General features: G+C 41.9%; 1 protein-coding gene across 1 annotated transcript in view; it reads right to left on the bottom strand.

Annotated features, from left to right (window-relative positions):
• Positions 1-18974, bottom strand: part of GCLC (glutamate-cysteine ligase catalytic subunit) — a 158454-nt gene that overhangs the window by 59866 nt on the left and 79614 nt on the right. Inside the window, exons 7-10 of the mRNA XM_069235795.1 lie at positions 17239-17313; positions 11148-11264; positions 10747-10885; positions 10268-10380 (exon numbers count right to left, since the gene is read on the bottom strand). Of these exons, the coding sequence (XP_069091896.1) occupies positions 10268-10380; positions 10747-10885; positions 11148-11264; positions 17239-17313 (444 nt within the window). The remainder of the gene's footprint in view (positions 1-10267; positions 10381-10746; positions 10886-11147; positions 11265-17238; positions 17314-18974) is intronic.

The raw sequence follows: 18974 nt of genomic DNA, 5'->3' as shown, positions 1-18974 counted from the left end.
ACTTACCTCCCCTCTCCTGGTCACTGGGGGTCACTCTGGTACTCACCTCTTGTGAGTTCCTAGTTCCACAGCTCCCTTCTACTGATTCCACATTTTTGGGTGGGGGACTGCCTTTCACATTCCACTTTTAGTGTATGGTTTGGTCCCCTCTAGGGCCCTCACTGTTTGCTACTGCTTTTACCAATGCATAATGCTGTCTATTCTATTTACTGATTGCTAATTTTTATATAATAGTGTGTTTATTTACCTCTAGTTGGGATATTGCCTATAAAGTATTTTAGTAATTATTTTATTGTAATAAAGTACCTTTATTTCTGTAACTATGTGTGGTTCTTTCGTGTGTGTAAGTGTTGTGCGACTATAGTGGTATTGCATAAGCTTAGCATGTCTCCTAGATAAGTCTTGGCTGCTCATCCACAGCTACGTCTAGAGAGCCCTGGCTTCCTAGGCACTGCCTACACTTCACTCATAGGGGATACCTGGACCTGGTATAAGGTGATAACACCATAGGTGCTCACCACACACCAGGCCAGCTTCCAGCAGGGATGATATATTGAAATGGTTTTCTACCGTTGAAAGAGCCTGTATTGGGTGGGAAATTTAACAAAAACATTGGGGCACACTCTTGTGGGAGTTATTCACAAGAAAGTGCAGGGATGGGCTCCTGACACCGAATGAGGCAGATTCTAAATCCTATGCCCTTGGAAGGGTACACTGATTCAGGGCTTTGGATTTGCAACTGAAGAGTACCTCGTAAATTTGAGGGGGGCTCGAAAAAAACACAAAGCCAAACTTGGGTTGTGTTTGTGGACTAGTCAGTAAAAATGTTTGGTGGTTGGTTAGGTGGTAACAAGGTACACAATTATGATGTGCTGTATAACCTATTCATGTAAGAGCATCTGCTGAGTTATTGTTGCAACGAGAAGCTACATCAATACCTGGTAGATTTAGGTTCACTTTCTCTTTTATCATTGGGGAAGAAAGCAGACCATGGGGCCAAGACAAGGGTAACCAAGATTACCACTGGTGGGGGAAACCAAAACAAAGAGACCAAAAAAAGCCCCCAAGAGAAAGATGGGGGCCAAAACAAAAATAAAGTCTTCAAGGTCCCAAAAGCCTGCACAGGAGGGTGTGCCCAAAGACTCCCCACAGCCTAGGGGTGGGTACAAAGGAAAGAACTTTGAACCCAACAAGGCTTGGTGCTCTGACTTCAAGAAGAGAGGGCGCCAAACTGGAGATTCTAGCTATAAAAACAAAAAGAATGTCTCTAGTCAACCTGCAGTAAATGCAGCTGCTAATCTCGTTATGGGATCAAAGTTGTGGCCTGATCATGTCAATGAACCGACCGAGGCAACCCTAGTCACAGAGGGAGGGGTAGAATTATCCTGGCTGTCTGGCCAAGTAATATGCAAAAACAGAGGCAGCGCCCTTTGATTAATGGGGAAAACCCTGAAGCCCTGAGGGACACATGGTCCACTCCCATCAGTTCCTAGTAAGGGAGACTTATTTCACCAATGCGGACGATGACATAAAGTTCCATCCCATGGCTATGGTAACATTTGATGGGGGGTGAGTAGTAGGTCAAAAAGAGGTAGTAGGTCAAGAAATGGTTGCATCCCCATCCATCCCAGTAGAGTGTCTGCTTGGAAATGACCAGAAGCATTCCTCCTGAGCAGAAGTAGAACTGAAGACCCATGCAGCCATGCTTGACATTCCAGAATAGGCTTGTTTTAAGACTATGGTACAGTGCACACTTCAGAGAGAAAAAGGAGCATTGGATCCTGAAACAGTGGACCAACCCCGAAAGAGAAAAAGCAGGAAGACTGGGGAGCCAGCCTCAAAACAGATACCAAGTCAGAACCCTTCTTCTCAGGAAGGGGACTTCTTATTCCCAAAGGGAACCAAGCCTGAAGAGCTGAGGCCTTTGCACCCAGTGCTCTTGGTCCCTGGGTGACCCTCTAGGAAGGAACTGTGCCAGGGACAAAGAACCTGTCCTGTCCCACTCTTGAAGGTATTAGGCAGCAAGTTGCACAGGAAGAAAATAGTAGCGTCAGTCGTACCCACTGGGTTTATTGGGAGGATGGACTCCTGTTCACTAATGCCAGAGATCTCATGCATGGTGCAACCAGGAGGATGGGAGTACCTCAACAGTTCAGAGAGATTTTCGGCACTCTAGCCCATGACATTCCCCTAGCTCGGCATTTGCCCCAAAATAAAACTAGAAGCAGAATAGTAAACCATTTTTACAGGCCTGGAATGTCTCAGAAAGTGAATGACTTTTGCAAGTCCTGTGTCACCTGCCAAGTCAGTGGCAATGCAGTTGACCACTTAAAAGCCACCTAAATTCCACTACCTGTGGTTGGGATAACCTTTGAAACGGTAAGGATGGAAATGGATGGTGCCCTTGTCCTATCAAACAGCATTAGGAAATGGATATATCATTGCAGTAGTAGATCATGCCACTAGATATCCTGAAGTGATACCCCTTAGGACCATTACTGTCCATGCAGTTTCAAAAACCCTCCTGGGTATTATTTTTTAGCAGAGTGGGGTTCCCCAAGGCGGTAGTATCAGACACAGGGTCAAACCTCATATATGCATACCTGAAACACATGTGGCAGGAGTGTGGTGAGACTTGTAAGTTCACTACACCATATCATCCACAAACAAACGGGTTGGTTGAAAGGTTTAACCAAACCCTAAAAGGCACGATTGGAGGACTCCCTTAAAAACTCATAAGGAGATGGGATGTCTTGCTTCCAAGTCTGCTGTTTGCTTACAGGGAAGTGCCACAAAAGGGAGTAGTGTGGTGAATCCATAGTCATTCTTATTGGGAAGCAGGAGATTAGCTTATCCCTTTGGCTTTCAGGCCTGTACCCCCTGTACTTAGCATGCTCTGTTTTAGTCCATTTATGTTATTATTTCTTTTAAGATGGCTGCCGTCGTTATGGTAATAAAAATGTTTTGATTTGCATTATCAGTGCCACTCTGTGAAAGCGTCATTATCAAATCAAGTAATGTACGTATGTATTCACATCATGTCCCTTTCTCCTACGTGTGACAGGAACCTAAAGTATATTTGTTTGGGATTGTTTACATAACTGCTGCTACAAGTATGCTTCCTTATCTATTGTTTTGGGACATACCTGCGTCAGGGGTGCTACAAGATATGCATAAACACATCTCACAAGGTTATCCAAGAGTTTCCTATGAGGTGCCATCAAAGCCATCTATGCTGCAAGACACCTTGTTGCAGAAATCAGCCTTCATGACACCATGAAAGACTAAGAGACCTCAGTCCAAGGTAACAAGGATTGGCGGGGGCGCTTCTCACGGACCTGGTACTGGCAGATTAGGTTTATCACACCAAGCTCTTGTTAGGTTAGAGATTAGGGGCTACATGTACGAAAGTTTGGTTTTGCGACTCGCAATTTGCGAGTCGCAAAACCTTATGTTGCACAGTGTCAATGACACAGTTTGCGATTCGCAAGGGGGGGGTCACAAATGCCCTACCTCATGAATATGGAATGGCCACCCTCACAGGGATGGTGGCCTGCTGGAGACAGCAGACCACCATGTCTGTGACTGCATTTAAAAAACATTACAAAAAACAACTGCTTTATTTAAAAGCAGTCAGTTTTCCTTAAAGGAAAATTAGATGCATTTCAAAAACAAAACATGAAACGTTTTTGTTACATTTTTTCCACTGCCTGCTCTGAAATTTCTTTTATACTGCCATTCACAAAGGGGAAGGGGTCCCATGGGGACCCCTTCCCGTTTGCGAATGGGTTAGCACCAGTGTGACACTGGTGCTAACTGCGATTGTTTTCGCGAATGCAGTCGCAAAACAATCATACATGGGACTGCGAGTCGTAATTAGGAAGGTAACACCCCTTCCTAATTGCGACTCGCAATCCCTTTTTGCGATTCGGTTAATAGTTTACCGAATCGCAAAAATGGGTTTGAGCATAGCAAAGTGCATTTTGCACGATGTAAACAGCCCGATTCGTTGTTTGCGATGGTCAAAATGCTACATCCATGTAGCCCTAGGTTCTCTACACTAGGGCTTTTACATTTCATGTTTATTGCAAGATGGTCGGAGTCTTTGAATTCACAACTCTCATCTTTACAATTCTGCTTTTTGCATTGCTCATTATTCTAATCATGCGCAAGAGGTCTGCAAACTGATTGTCCATTCCTGGGAAATATTCTGCCTGTAACTGAATGTGATTGTGAATGGCCCATTTCTAAATTGACTGAGCTAGAAGGGACAACAGATTAGTGAACCCCTCCCGCAAAGAAGGGACAACAGATTAGTGAACCCCTCCCGCAAGACCCCCCCCCCCCCCCACCCTGATGTTCATAAATTGTTGTCATGTTGTATGTATTGGCTAAAAGCATTTTGTGGGAGAGTTGGGACAGAAATGCTTTGAGAGCTAGAAAGACTGCTGGTAACTCCAAGTAACTGATGTTATAAGTTTGCTGAATGGGATTCAATCTGCCTTGTATTGTAAGGTTGTTGAGGAGAGCTCCCCAACCTATCTTTGATGCATCTGTAGTGAGAGTCATTTGAGGCACAGGGTCTTGAAAGACCCCTTTAAAAGGTTGGTGGGATTCCACCATTGCAGAGAGCGGTGAGTCTGACGGTCACAACACTAGATCCTGAAGATGACCCTGTGACTAAGACCACTGACGTGACAGACACTGCCACAATGGATGCATGTGTAGTTTGGCATGAGGAACGATGGCAATGCAGGAAACCATCATCCCTAATAGCTGCATCACTAGTCTCACTGTGTAAGTGTGGTTCTCCTGTAATTGAGACAGAAGATTTTGGAAAGATTGAATCTGTGCAGAGTTTGGATATGTCAACCCTGACTGAGTACTGAGAATTGCTCCCAGATAAGGGTATGTCTGTGAGGGTTGGAGATGGGACTTGAGAAAGTTGATTGTAAATCCAAGAGTGTGTAGAAGGTTTACTGTGTACCAAGTATGTTTCTGACATTGTTGGATGATATTGGCTTTGATGAGCCAATTGTCCAAGTAAGGAAAAACATAAATATGTTGTCCTCTGAGGAATGCAGCCAGTACTGCTAAGCATTTTGTGAAAACCCTAGGATTGGTTGTTACCCCGACTGGTAGAACCTTGAATTGATAATGTTTCCCCGCAATGACAAGTCTAAGGTATTTGCAATGAGCTGGATGTATGGGAATGTGGAAGTAAGCATCTCTGAGATCTAATACTGTCATGTAATCTACTTGCCGCGTTAGGTGAATAACTTCTTGCAGAGTGACTATATGAAAATGCTCTGAAAGTATGTATAGGTTGAGAGGTCTGAGATCCAAAATTGGTCTTAATGATCCATCTTTCTTTGGTATAAGGAAATAAAGAGTATACTCCTAACCCTTGAGACAGGGGAACTGGTTCTATAGCCCCTTTGAGAAGAAGGGATTGTACCTCTTCGTTTAATAGTATTAGATGGTCGTGTGAGAGTCTGTGAACACGAGGGAGAATATTTGGTGGAGTGGAAATTAGTTCTAGACAATAATCATATTGGATAATTGATTGAAACCATTGATCTGTGGTGATATTGAACCATTGAGGATAGAAAGTTGCTAGTCTGCGCCCCCCCCCCACTGCAGAGGTGTGCGCTGTGGGGATCTTGAAGAAATCACTGTCTTGTATTTGAGATAGAACACCTAGAGGTGGACACGTTTCCTCTACCCTTATTATTTGCTCCCTGTAATTTACCCTGACACTATCTTTGAGTACTAACATTATTTTTACACTGGGTAAGATGTTACTCTCCTCAGCACATCGTATTTTTCACACTCTATCCAATTATAGATTGACTTTTTCATATCTTGGTTGTGCACCTACTTTTTTGCCAGTTCCTCGCACTACACTATACGTTTTGTATATTAGAGAAACTCAGTATCATGCTTACTTGGATTTATTTGTGTTTACGCACTTTTATGTCCCGTCGCATGTTTCTGTTATGTGTGTATTATGTATTTAGTTGTTGCTTGTATGTTTTGTATTATTGTTTTTTGTTTCGTTTTCCCCTGTAAGAGCCCCTGAAGGAACCTTTGTTGTAAAAATTTGTTTTTTGTTTGATTTTGGAGGTAAAAGGCTCGGTAGAGGTTTTGAAACCACCCCTAAATTGTGGTCTATGAAAATTACCCCTACCTGGTGTAGTTAGGAGGGCCCACATAGCTTTAGCGGTCTCTGAATCTTTTTTCAGCTTGATAATGGCGGTAGCATCCTCTGGGCCAAACAAGTGTTATTTATCCAAATGCATGTTGAGAACTGCCTGCTGTATTTTTGTCAGGAAGCCTGAGCACCTCAGCCAAGCATGCCTTCTTATAAGACCACTGGTATTTACACCATGTGCTGCTGTATCCGCTACATCAATGGCACATCTAATTGAATTGAATAGATTCTGAGACTATCTCCTGACCACTTTTTTGATTTTTCTGTGGAAGGTACTGCAGCAGTTCCTCCATCTCTTCTCAGTGGGCTCTATCATATCTTGCTAGGAGTGCCAGAACATTTGCAATTCTCCAATGATTAGAAGCTTGTGCAAATTGCCAGCTGCATCCAGTTTTTTGCTCTCCTTATCAGGAGGAGGAGCATCTCCTACAGACTATTAGCCCGCTTTTGTGCTACACTCACTACAATACAATCAGGAGGTTGTTGTGATTTTATAAGTATTGGATCTGAGGGTGCTGCTTTGTACTTTTTGGCAACCCTTGGGGCAATAATCCTTGCTCTAACAGGTTCTTTGAAAATCTCCGTAGCATGTCGAAGCATACCTGTCAGCAATGGTAGGAACTGACTCTCTTTATGAGTGTTGGTTAATGTATCAAAGAGAAAATCCTCCTCGATAGGGTTGGTGTGCATATGTACATTATGGTATGCCCTTGCCCTTGCAATAACCTGATTGTGGAGTCTTTATGTGTGAAGATGGGGCTGGAGTACTCGCATATTGTGCTGCTAGGATCGACTGACTCTGAATCGGACATTGAATGTCCAACTCGGAGCCTCGGATCGAGAGGACTGCCTGATATCCAATTTCCTCTTGTGCGTGTTCTTCTCCGAAGATGTTGGGAGTGTCTTCTGGTGTCTCTGACGCCATCTCAAACCGACGTGCTCTTAGGTCCCGGATTCTTTTTAGATCGAAAAGACATGCGTTGCAGTTTTACTCTTTATGCTCCAGGGACAAGCACAAGTTACACACCAAGTGTTGATCTGTGTGTGGGAACTTTGAGTGGCATCAAGGACAGAACCTAAATAGAGTTTGTTCCATTAGCCGTGCATATTTCAATAGCACTTGACGGAGGAGGCCCCAGAAAAGCGAGGGCGCCCTTGAGGGCATCAAAGCAACGCAGACAATGAGAATTGGATCTTTACTTTTAAGCTTAGAAATACGCAATCAAAGTACTATACCGTCGTCGAAAGAAAGACAGAAAGGAAACTGCAAAAGAGACGGAACCAAGATCTACCGGAGCGAGAGGAAACATGTCCGAACCTGATTGCGGAGAAAAAACAGTCTAACAATGGACTCAATGCCTATGCCCTAGTTATGTCTCTGTCCCAAATACAACTACATGGCTCTCCACAAAACCAAAAGGTTTTTTCATATGTCATGAATGTAATATTTGTGTTTTTGGTATGGATAAGTCTAAGGATTTCCGCTACAATACTACTAGGACACATACCATTAAACATTTTATCAATTGCAATACAAAATTTATGATTTATGTCCTGGGATGTGCATGCAATAAGATTTATGTGGAAAGTACCATAAGGTCTTTAAAATTTAGAATACAAGAACATATATGTGCTATCAAGAATAATGACAGTAAATATCCACTCACATCTCACATAACACTGACTCACCCTCATGACACATTTATTTGGTTCCAAGGCATAGACCACATTCCCCCTAATCCCAGAGGAGGCAATAGAGAACTAAAATTAAGCCAAAAGGAAGCAGCCTGGATCTGCTGCCTACGTGCAGTGGAGCTGGGCCATAACACAGATCATGAATTCCACTATTCCTTATGATACTGTGTTACTTTATCATGTTCTAACATGCTCTAATTCTTGTGTTTTGGCATGATTTATTGTTAATAACTCTTAAAATTTGTAAAAATCTCTATGTGACTATTATGTCTAAATTACCTATTGATGAAACATGTACATAGATCTTACTCTGTGCTTACTTGGTCCTAAAAATAAGTCAAGCACATATGAAACATGTAAATATGTGGCTGTTCCTTGCCCCCCTCCGACTTTCTTTTTACCATTATTTCAGTGTTTTCCTTTTTTCTTCCCTAACACAACAGGAACGTTTTCCTAATACTTCCAAGATGGCTGCCGTGTGTAGTCCATCTTTTATTTTTATATCATATTAAAAAAAAAATGTGGTTCTGTCTATTACTAATGTAATGCGAACAACATAGGGAATAAGAGCGCCACTCATAGAATAGGGCCTGTGTGGTGCTGCTGGACCTCGATTTTTGATGTGACTGGTCTTTTACCGCATCTCATTTGCTCGTTATTTGACACAATGGGAACGTTTGTCCAAATACCTTTAAGATGGCCGCAATGGGTAGTCCGTTTTTTATTTTTGCTGCCCGCTACTCCCGGGCTCCCGGGTTTTGCCCATCATCTACAAAACATGAATCACTATGTGGACGACGGCGTTATTGACAATTTGAGGCCGCCGTTGTGCTGCCGGATCTCGTTTGGTATGATCGGTTCTTCACGTTAATAACGGGCATGGATTTCACTTTGCTGACACTTTAAATCCACCTTTGGGTAAGACACTTTTTGCCCACTTTGCTTACTTATACTTGTGGTGCAAGCCATTTTGAAACCTTTGATGTTTCGCTATATTGACTGTTCGATAATGGCATATTAGCTACATTAAGCGTTTTATTCATGGGTAATCAGTGAGCAATTTATTATTTTTTCTCCATTTATTTTTTCTTTGTTTTTTCTTCCTAATTGACTTTAATCTATCTATGGGAGTTAATGACTGGTTATATTTTTCATATTTTTACTTAACAGGACTCTTATGGTTGTAGTCTTTATTTTGCTAAATATAACTGACCCTCATTATTCCTACTTTCTACTTTTCCCCCCCTCTTTTTTCCTTATTAGGCACATTATGAATATCTGCTATAAAGAATATTATCAAGTATGACCGACTGGATAACATATAGGTACGCTTATTTGCTCTTGAAATTTACCCTCACTCTATCTTTGAGTACTAACATTATTTTTACACTGGGTAAGATGTTCCTCTCCTCCGCACATCGTATTTGTTGCACTCTATCCAATTATAGATTGACTTTTTCATATCTTGGTTATGCACCTACTTTTTTGCTAGTTCCTCGCACTACACTATACTTTTTGTATATTAGAGAATCTCAGTATCATGCTTACTTGGATTTATTTGTGTTTACGCACTTCTATGTCCCGTCGCATGTTTCTGTTATGTATTTAGTTGTTGCTTGTATGTTTTGTATTATTGTTTTTTTGAATTATTTTTCTTATATCACTGTATCATGTTACGTTACAGCCCTGAAGAAGCCATTTGTTGAAGGGTGAAACGCGTTGGCTGTCATTACTATGTACCTCATGCTGTAAACAAGACTGCGGTGAAAATAAATGCTTTGGAATTGGACAGAAATAAACAGAAGACTTGGCTCTTCATTATCATAAGAGAATTGGACTCTGTTTATACTGTATATAAATAATTGCTGATCTAGTGGTGCACTGCCTTCATAGTTTTTACCATTGGGGTTCCTTTTACCTCTTAAGATCCTTCCGCAGCAGGAGCCTTGGTGGAGCTGCACACTATAAACAGTATAATCAATTACTTTTCTTTCTTCTGTCGTGGACACTTGGGAACTCATAGGGATTGGTGCGTTGCCTATGAGCCTGCTGCCTCTCCCCTGTTTGCCTATGCGCAATACCACCATGACGAGAAATCACTATCTCGTGACTCGAAAACATTCTTCAAACAAAACAACTTGCAACACTCCAAGGCCAACACTAGATGGCAGACTTATGCAAAGCATGTGTATCTAAAGCAACACATGCCATCGAACAAACTCAACTTGGAAAGTTAGGGTATGTTTTTTCACCAACATGCAATGCATGAGCAGATATTACATACACTTGGAATGGTCATTCCTCTTTAGTGAGCACACTTAAATGTCATTTAAATCTCATAACAATGACCCAGCATACCTCAAAATGATCTGACTCCTTATCATCATCAAGACATATTTTCTCTTCAAATAAAGTAAGAGGGTCTCGAATAAAAAGATGTGCAATATGTTGTGCAAGAAGATGATCGATGCCTAAAAACAGACACACAAAGTTACTAAATGAGTAATTAAATATTATGTTCATGTTCTACATTTATACATAATACTGAACATTTGGAATACACAAATGAATAAAAGAAAATCAAATAGAGTTAAACAGGAAAACTAGTATAAAACACTAAGTTACAGCATCAAATATGTAGAGTAAATTCGTTTTTTACATTTCAACAGTCTGCATTTAGATCCATACTGCCAATATACTGTGCGGGAGAGAGAAATTTCGGAATACTTGGCAAAGAAACCTGAATACAAATCTAGACATGATGTGGTCATGCTCAGTGCTATAAAAAGCGTGGCCAGGGATAAATAGATTGGATCACATTAAGAAGGCAGGCTTACCATCGTTTACCAGTTGCTTGTAAATTTCTGAATCTGTAGTTAACTCGATGTCATTGTAGTTTTCACCACACTTAGACAAGTAGCTATCTATTGAATCATATCGGGATTTATGGATTCTGTACTTGTTGGTCTTCAGTGGCTAAATAAGAAAACATGGGGTTATACAAGCTGCAATCAAAACAAATATTCAACAGAAAAACAGTAGTTACAAAATAGGTGGCATATAACATCATCACAAATGTAGTATAAGTTGATATTAACTCCAGAGGGCCTGTTTTCATATTCAAAACTTTTCTCTGAAATACAAATAATGTAATGGGGTAACGCGAATCACCTAAAAACACAGGTTACCAAATGTTTTTGAGCACTGGAAAGAAAGATAATAAGTAAAATTATCAGACCTCAAGCCCTCGTTCCTCTCGTGTTCGGTCATCCACAGAAGCAGAGATTACTCCCCATCGACAGTCTATATCAGATATGTATCCTCTGTAGAATGGAGATGCAGCACTTAAGGCCATCTATAAATGTAAAGAATTGATCAACACTTAAAAAATAAGCGCACCTATTGAAGTAAGAATTAGCCTTATTCTTTTGGTGTGAAGAGGGATCTGAAGTATTACACCCTGATGACTTTCAGCTTATCTTTACAGTAGCACATTTGATTTTGGTGTACATTATGTATGGCATCTCATCACTTACTCAAGGTTAGATTTGATGTCTTAACTTCATAACTGTGGTGCTTTACAAATTGTATATTTCATACTATGTTTTTCAAATTTGAAAAGGAATTTGAAATAAGAAAAAATATTTCTTCAAGAGGCAATATCTTCATTGTTGGACTTTTATGTTTGTGAAAACCGAACCAGTTAGTTACATCAGTCTAACAGTAGGTCTTACTGAAAATACCATTGTATTAACATCACAAACAAACTTAAAACCTAAAAAGGGAAATGCAGGCTCACTCAGATTAAAAACTGGACTACTGCTTTAAGAATTCCGGATTCTGCATTGTATCACTGTGCTTTGCATAGTCAATTTGGCAGCACTTACCTGTAACTCAAGTTCTCCAGCATTCAATAATTTACATATTTGCATGTTTGAATATTCCCGTCTTCAGACTGAAAATTCCCAGTAACTTTAAATAGCAATAAGCAGTGTCAAAATCGCCACAGGACTCGCAGTGTTTTAGGAGGTGAAGAGCCCATGGTTAGATTCTTGCAGCTGAGCGGGCTTCCCGGTGATAAATTACGTTACGGGGGAGAAGGGCCATATTATCTTAATCTATAGAATTGTTACCCTGCTTTTCATTTACTGCATTGTGCATGATTCAAGACTGTTTCTTTCTCATGCCATCATTGTGCTACACTACACTATAAATATACATGCCACGTTTCTGCTACTGCTCATCCATTATTGAATCTAGTGTTATTGATGCAACCGCTCTGTTGAATTATTGAAGTCCTATTCATTATTGCATCTCGGATTAACTGCACTGCAATGGATTCAAGACTGCGTGTTTCACTACTGTTGTGCTAGTAGTGCATTGTACGCTTGTATATCGTTCAGTAACTACTTTGGCCATTGGGCTCAGAATCTAGGGATAAAGGCTGGATTCTCTTGTATGAATTACTTTTGTGCCTTAATTCACTGCATATGTGATTACAGCCAGCTTATGACCTTATACACACACACACATTTTTACTTGTGTTATTCCAATGACTAGTCTGCTGTCTATCATTGCTGATATATGCGTTTTTGCTAATATTTTATTAAAGTTAAGTATACCCACTATCAATGTGTTGCACCTTACTGAGGAACCTTATTGATTTGTACCCAATTAATATTGTGTTGGCTGGCTGCTAGCAGCCAGTCCAATACAGTACCCATGGTTGTTTTGTCCCCCAACAGTAAAATCAACTTTAAGTCTATCAGGTGTGATACAAATTCTCACTTTGCACAGAGCAATCAGATTTTTGTTGAATGCATGCCAAAGCCAGGATACAGTAAGGCACAGAACTTTACGATAATAATCCATTAGGAGGTTGTGAATTAGAGTTGCAGGCCTTCGGAGATGTATCAATCGTTTGTTTTGGCACAGCTAATCACCGAGAGTGTATCCAGAAGCTTGCAGAGTCCGAGGGACTAAACCAAATAGCATAGTCTTGAATTTATTTGGGAATTCTGGTAGAGAAAGGGAAGTCCGGAGTTGCAGGGGAAGGCAATTCCATGTCTTCGCTGTGAGATAGGAAAAGGAGTGTCATCCCTCATGCTTCTGTTGATGTGGGGAGTGTGGGTGATCGCGAAGGAGGTGGAGCACAGTTGTCTGGATGGTTGGTGGAAGGTTAGGTCGTGGTTGATGTCGGTCAGCCCTAGGTTGCATAGGACCTTGTATGCTTGAATCAGCAGCTTTAACTGGAATTTTGTTTTAGTACTGGGAGCCAGTGGAGCTCCTTGTGGTAAGGGGTGGTATTGGTCTGTCGGGGGAGGTCAAGGACGAGTCTGGCTCATGTTCTGAATGGTCTGTAGTCTCTGAAGGTGTGCAGCGATCCCAGAGTAGAGACCGTTGCTGTAGTCCTATCTGTTAGTAATGAGGGCTTGTGTAACGGTGTGTCTCGTGCTCTGGGAGAGCGACTTGAAGATCTTTCGTAATACGCGCAGAGTGATGCAGAGGAGACTGCGTTGATCTCGGACTTCATGGTAAGCATGCTATAAATGATGATGCCAAGGTTTCTGGGGTGGCTTGATGGTGAGGGTCCAGGTCCTAGCTCAGCGAGCCCGCAGGAAGCGTACCAAGGAATGTTGTTGTTGCAGAAGATTAGTACTTCCGTTTTATCAGTGCTGAGCTCCAGATACTTTCTCATCCAGTTGGTGGCACTCATCATGCACCAGGGGAAGCTGGTTTTGGAGGCAATGGGATCCTTGGAGAGGGAAGTATGAGGGGAGTATTTCCTGTGTATGATATGGATGTCGTTGGTGGCAGCAATCAGGGCATTCTCTGTGCAGTAATTGCTGCAGAATCCGAACTGGAAGGAGTTGAGAAAATGGTTCTTCTCAGGCTATTTGTAGCGTTGTTTGTTGATAGCTTTCTCCAGGAACTTGGCGGGAAAAGATGGGACGGTGGTTCTTGAATTCACTGGGGTCATTTGACAGCTTCTTCACTAGAGGTTTTAACTTGGCACATTTCAGGTCCTCTGGGAACGTGCACATGGTTATTGAGATATTGATTAGCAAGGTGAGTTTGTGGCTGATACTGTTGCTTCCATGGTTGAAGATGTGGTTTGGGCAGGGGTCATATTAGGAGCCCCTAAGTGGATGGAATTTATGATGGCAGCAGTTTCATGGGATGTGAACAGTTTTCATATGGTTAGTCAGTGGTCTGTGCTAGTTATGGTGTGGATGTTTAGGTTGAGGAAGTCTGTAGGCCCTGGGCTGGGGTTTGAAGTTTTTGTTGGCGGTGGAGATCTTGATGTGGAAGAAATTGATGAGGCTGTCACAGAGCTCCTGGGAGGGAGTAATGCTGTTCTATGTGGGTGTTAGGTTGGAAAACTCCCAGACAATGTTGAAGAGCTCCTCGCTGTGGTTAGAGCTGGAGTCGATGCGAGCAGCTAGGGTGTCTCTTCTTCTCCCTCAGTAGCCAGTGGTAGAGGTTTAGCGAGGTCTTAAAGGATGTTCGATTGGTGGTGTCCTTGCTAGTGCGCCATCTACTTTCCTGTTGTTTGCAGATGCATTTTGCTGCTCTAAGTTCTTAGGTGTACCATCTAGCCTGTTTTGTGCATCTCCTGTGGTTGCTGACATTGATGGGGGTTGTCAATACAGTTTGTGATCCAGGACCTGAAGTTCCTGACACTCTGGTCAAGGGTTTTGGCATGTCGGGACTGGAGCCACTGAGGGAATCGGTCCTTTGGGTCTTGGATAATTTTGCACTAGTAGCAGTGGAGGAGCATTCTGCTGAGCATGGATGATGGTGTGTGGGCTGGTGACATTGAAATGGGTCATTTTGTGGTTGGTCGAGCTGAGTTTGGTGATGTGGTTGTACTTGATGCGGTTGCTGTAGGTGAATATGGGGTCCAGTGTGTCCTGCAGTGTGAGTGGTGTTGTGGCCGAGTTGGTTGAGTCCTATGTTGTTCATTCATTCAAGGAGGCTGCCGGTGTTAGTGTTGCTACGATAATCGGTTTGGAAACGGAGGTCCCCAAGAAATATGAAGTCGCTGGAGTCATAGGCGATGACAGTGATGAGGTCAGTAATAGAATTGCAGAAGCTGGGGCACGGTCCCGGGGGGCCGGTAGGCAGAGGTGCCTCTGATGGTTAAGTTGCCGTCAGTTTGAAGCCTGAAGTTAAGGTGCTCCATGAACGGTGTGTGGTGGTGCACTGGAGGGTGTCTGTAAATGATAATGATGATGATTCCTCCTCCAGGATTCTTGATGTGGACCCTGTGGGTGACATTGTATCCGTCAGGTACAGCTGTGGTGATGTCAGGGGTGGATGAGGGATTGAGCCAAGCCTTGGTGAGAAAAACATCAGATGGGGGTGTGGCGATAAGGTCCCGCAGCTCGGTGGTGTGTTTGCACAGTGAATGTGTGCAGAGGATGATGCATGCAAGATGATAGTGGAGTGCTGTTGTGGCGTGGAGGGAGGTCTGTGCAGTGCTGGGCGGTGCGTTTACAGGTGTGCTTTGGCAGGTGAAGTTGCAGTGGGTGCACATGAAAGAGCAGACCGAAGTTTGAGGGGAGGTGTGGCAAAAGTGTTGGTTGGAGGTGTGGGGTTCAAGAAGTAGAGGAGGATGGTGGGGTAGTTGGGGGGGTGAGGAGGTGGTGGAGGAGTCATGGTTCCTGGTGCTGGGCTCGGTGCAGGCGCAGATAGGCTTGTCTTCAGGGTGCCAGTGGTGTAGTCGCCATGAAGTAGGTTCTAGGAGGTGGGGTTCAGGAGTGCAGTAGGTGGGGAAAAGCAAGCAGGAGAGCAGGTAAGGTGTGGGGGAGGTGGGAGGGTCAAGCAAAGAACGACAATGTTGGCATCAGGGGAGAAAAAAGGCAAATAACAGAGGCACAGTAGGGATGCAAAAAGCAAGTGGCACAGTACAGAAAGTGAGACTGCAAAAAAGGCACAAAGCGAGAGTGAGAAATGCAAAAAGGCAGAAAAGCGAGAGTGAGAAATGCAAAAAGAAACTAAAGAGAGGGTGAGAAATGCAAAATGGCAAGAGAGAGGGTGAGAAACACAAAAAAAGCATTGAAGAAAGCATGAGAAATGCAAAACACTAAAGACTGAACAAGAGACAGAGAGAGAAATGCACTAGAGCAAAGGCAGAAGGAGAGAGAAATCTGAATTAGATAAGAGAGAAGCAGGAAGCCAGTGAGAAGGCAGCTGGATCAGCAGTCGCTCACATGTTGTGCGACCAGTCCAGGACAGAAAGGAGCCTGGGCACCTACTCAATGAGACCTATTATTTTGGAAGAAGGTATTTTGGAAGGAATGGTGGATTATTTGCTGGGCAGAGGGGTGACAATGTGCAGCATATGTTTAAGAGATTGCATTTTGTGGGCCATGTGAATAAAGCTACAATGACAGGAATGGGGAGATGTGAGGGGAGCAGGCACATGTTGTGCTTGTGAATCTTAGTGCAATTCGGGGTTGGGGGAAGGAGGAAAGACACCTACACTGGCAGGTGGGACAGGAATGCTCTCAGATCAGAGGAACAGGGGGAGGAATAATGCAGTTTTTATATTTTCAAGGAAGGATAGCATTAGCACCAATCTGAACCAAATGAGGAAGCCTGCTCATTGGAGGGTAAGTGGTTATTTAGTCTAAGATTAATAAAAGAAGGAAACTCAAAGATAAGAGAAAGGTTAGGGATATGTATGAAAACAGCATATTTGAGACAGAAGATACTATAAATTATTTCAGAAGATTGTTATGCAGAACAAAAGTAATGGGTTTTTATGTTGGTCTCAGTGCAACACAAGCTCAAGAGATACCTAGCAATCAAGGCAACATTTATTGTTTTTTTTTTAAATCATGACTATCTCTGGGCAGAGCAAGTTTCAGTTACTACAGTATGCCTCAGTAATAGATCAACCATAATGACTTCTTGTTAGGCCTATAGGTTTCTAGAGTTTGAAGAGGCAAGTCTCCTGGAGTAATGACAAAAGGAGTTCCAGGATAGTGAAATACAGGTCAACGTTCATAAGATTAACCCTTTAATTTTGGTGAAAATAAGAAACATCAGAAAGGGGGGACCCTAAAACACCTTGTTACAAAGAAAGTTTCAATTTCCTCTATGCATGCAGGCCACAAAGGATAGAAATTAGCATACATTTGAATAAAATCACATTTATTTTGTAGATGTCATCAACCTTTGCATCCTATTAACAATGCAGTACTTCACTTGTATGGAGGTTTAGGGCATTTACCTTGAACTACACATATGGACCTAGAAATGGGTGCACGTCAAGGTGCATATACACACTCCTGACATCTCAGATCAGATATACTACTTACCACAATGGGACAAATTGTGGCTAGTTGATCATAAAGGTATCTAGCTTCTGCTATACTGCAAGCTTGGAATGTCACCTGTGAAAGAACAGAAAAAGAAAATGTAATCCTAGCTCTGTATTGTAGGTATCTTCACTAAAGTCATTAACATAGAATACTCAGGACAGTGTGTCAGAACCCAGGAACATTTCCTGTAAAAATCATCATCAAGGTCTTGAGTTGCCATTTCCAAATGCCGGTCCAACCTTCAAAGGAAATAGGCCAGGTTATTCTGAATTTTGAACTCTGGCAATTACCACTTTAATACAATACAAGAGGCAACATTGCAGCAGCTTGTAGGAAACAGTACTCAAAGCATTTGATGTGGCCTTGCAAATAACTATGTGACCCACAGAAACATGAACAGAAAGGGGCCTGTCATGTTAAATATACTGAAGGTAGAAAACATGCACTGCTCCTTTAGGGAACTAGCATGTTCCAGCTCTCAGCATTCTAATATTTTGCATCAACCTTGGTCCTTTCTAGGCTTGTGCTGAGTGGATTTTAGAACACTCCAGGTGTTCTCCACAGTTTTAAGTTCACCTCCTAATTGAGTTTAAACAGCTTTTAAGGGGAGTGGTCATGCTCAATGAATAGGGAGTCGGCCTTGATTCTTACTCATTATGGAGACTTTCTAATCTTGCTCTGCTCAAAGGCCCCTCTTGCCTGTGGTCTCCGCCTTAGCAGAATGTTCTCTTTCGAGACAATGACTTTCCCAACTCCTCTTTTCTTTGTTCACTACTACAGTGGGCAGGAGTGCATTTTTACTTCAATTGTGAGATATGGATTAGGATATATATCTACACACACACACTTAATTTTTTCACTGAAAAAACAAAGGTTAAGGTAATGTTATAGTTGGATGTAATAACACTATTTGCTCAAAATAACCACAATATGGAGGTGCTAAAAGAACATACTACCTGCACCCTTCATACTGTGGTGGAATTTTACAGACAGCTAATCTTTTCTAGCAAAACTAGCACACATACATAGCTTAATGCCTGATGCACACACTTTTCTATGTCAAGTAGAAATTACCATGCTGAGACGATTCTGTATAATAACACGAAGCTCCTTGCAAAAGTTAGTATCTACTACACAGAATATTTCCCCTGATGAAAACTTTATCTGCAGAGCCAAAAACAGTGTGTGGAACATGCTAAACACAAGTCAACTGCCACTTCCACACATAATTACTCTTGAATACAAAGATTTATAACATTTTCAATACCACTATTCAGCTATGCTACATTATGAGAACATTAGTTTTGCAAACACTTACACCCATTAGCTAGGCCCAAACTGTACAAAATTAGGTAGAAAAATAATATGGTAGTTACCGCCACTATGTAAACTATATAACAAACTAGCACACTCACTGGATAATATAATCAGTAATGTCATAAATTATGTCATAGAATATGCCATGAGTGATGTCTAACGCAGCAGGTAAGAAATTCACCCAACTATAACTTCACTTTAACCTTTGTTTTTCTTTCAACACATTTCTAAGGTTTTTTTGTTTGTTTTTAAAGTAAATTTATTTAACATTTAATGCTAATCTATAATAATGGAGTAGGAAATAAATTATTATTATTATATATATTTTTTTTAATGATGGCTCACGCGAGACCCAATGCATAATCTCATGCATGGACTCCGACGGGCCTCCACTTCCTGCTTGGCTATGTGAACTA

The sequence above is a fragment of the Pleurodeles waltl genome, chromosome 5 (genome assembly GCF_031143425.1).
Source record: "Pleurodeles waltl isolate 20211129_DDA chromosome 5, aPleWal1.hap1.20221129, whole genome shotgun sequence".
Lineage (NCBI taxonomy): Eukaryota > Metazoa > Chordata > Amphibia > Caudata > Salamandridae > Pleurodeles > Pleurodeles waltl.
This window is presented reverse-complemented; position numbering and strand designations above follow the sequence as displayed.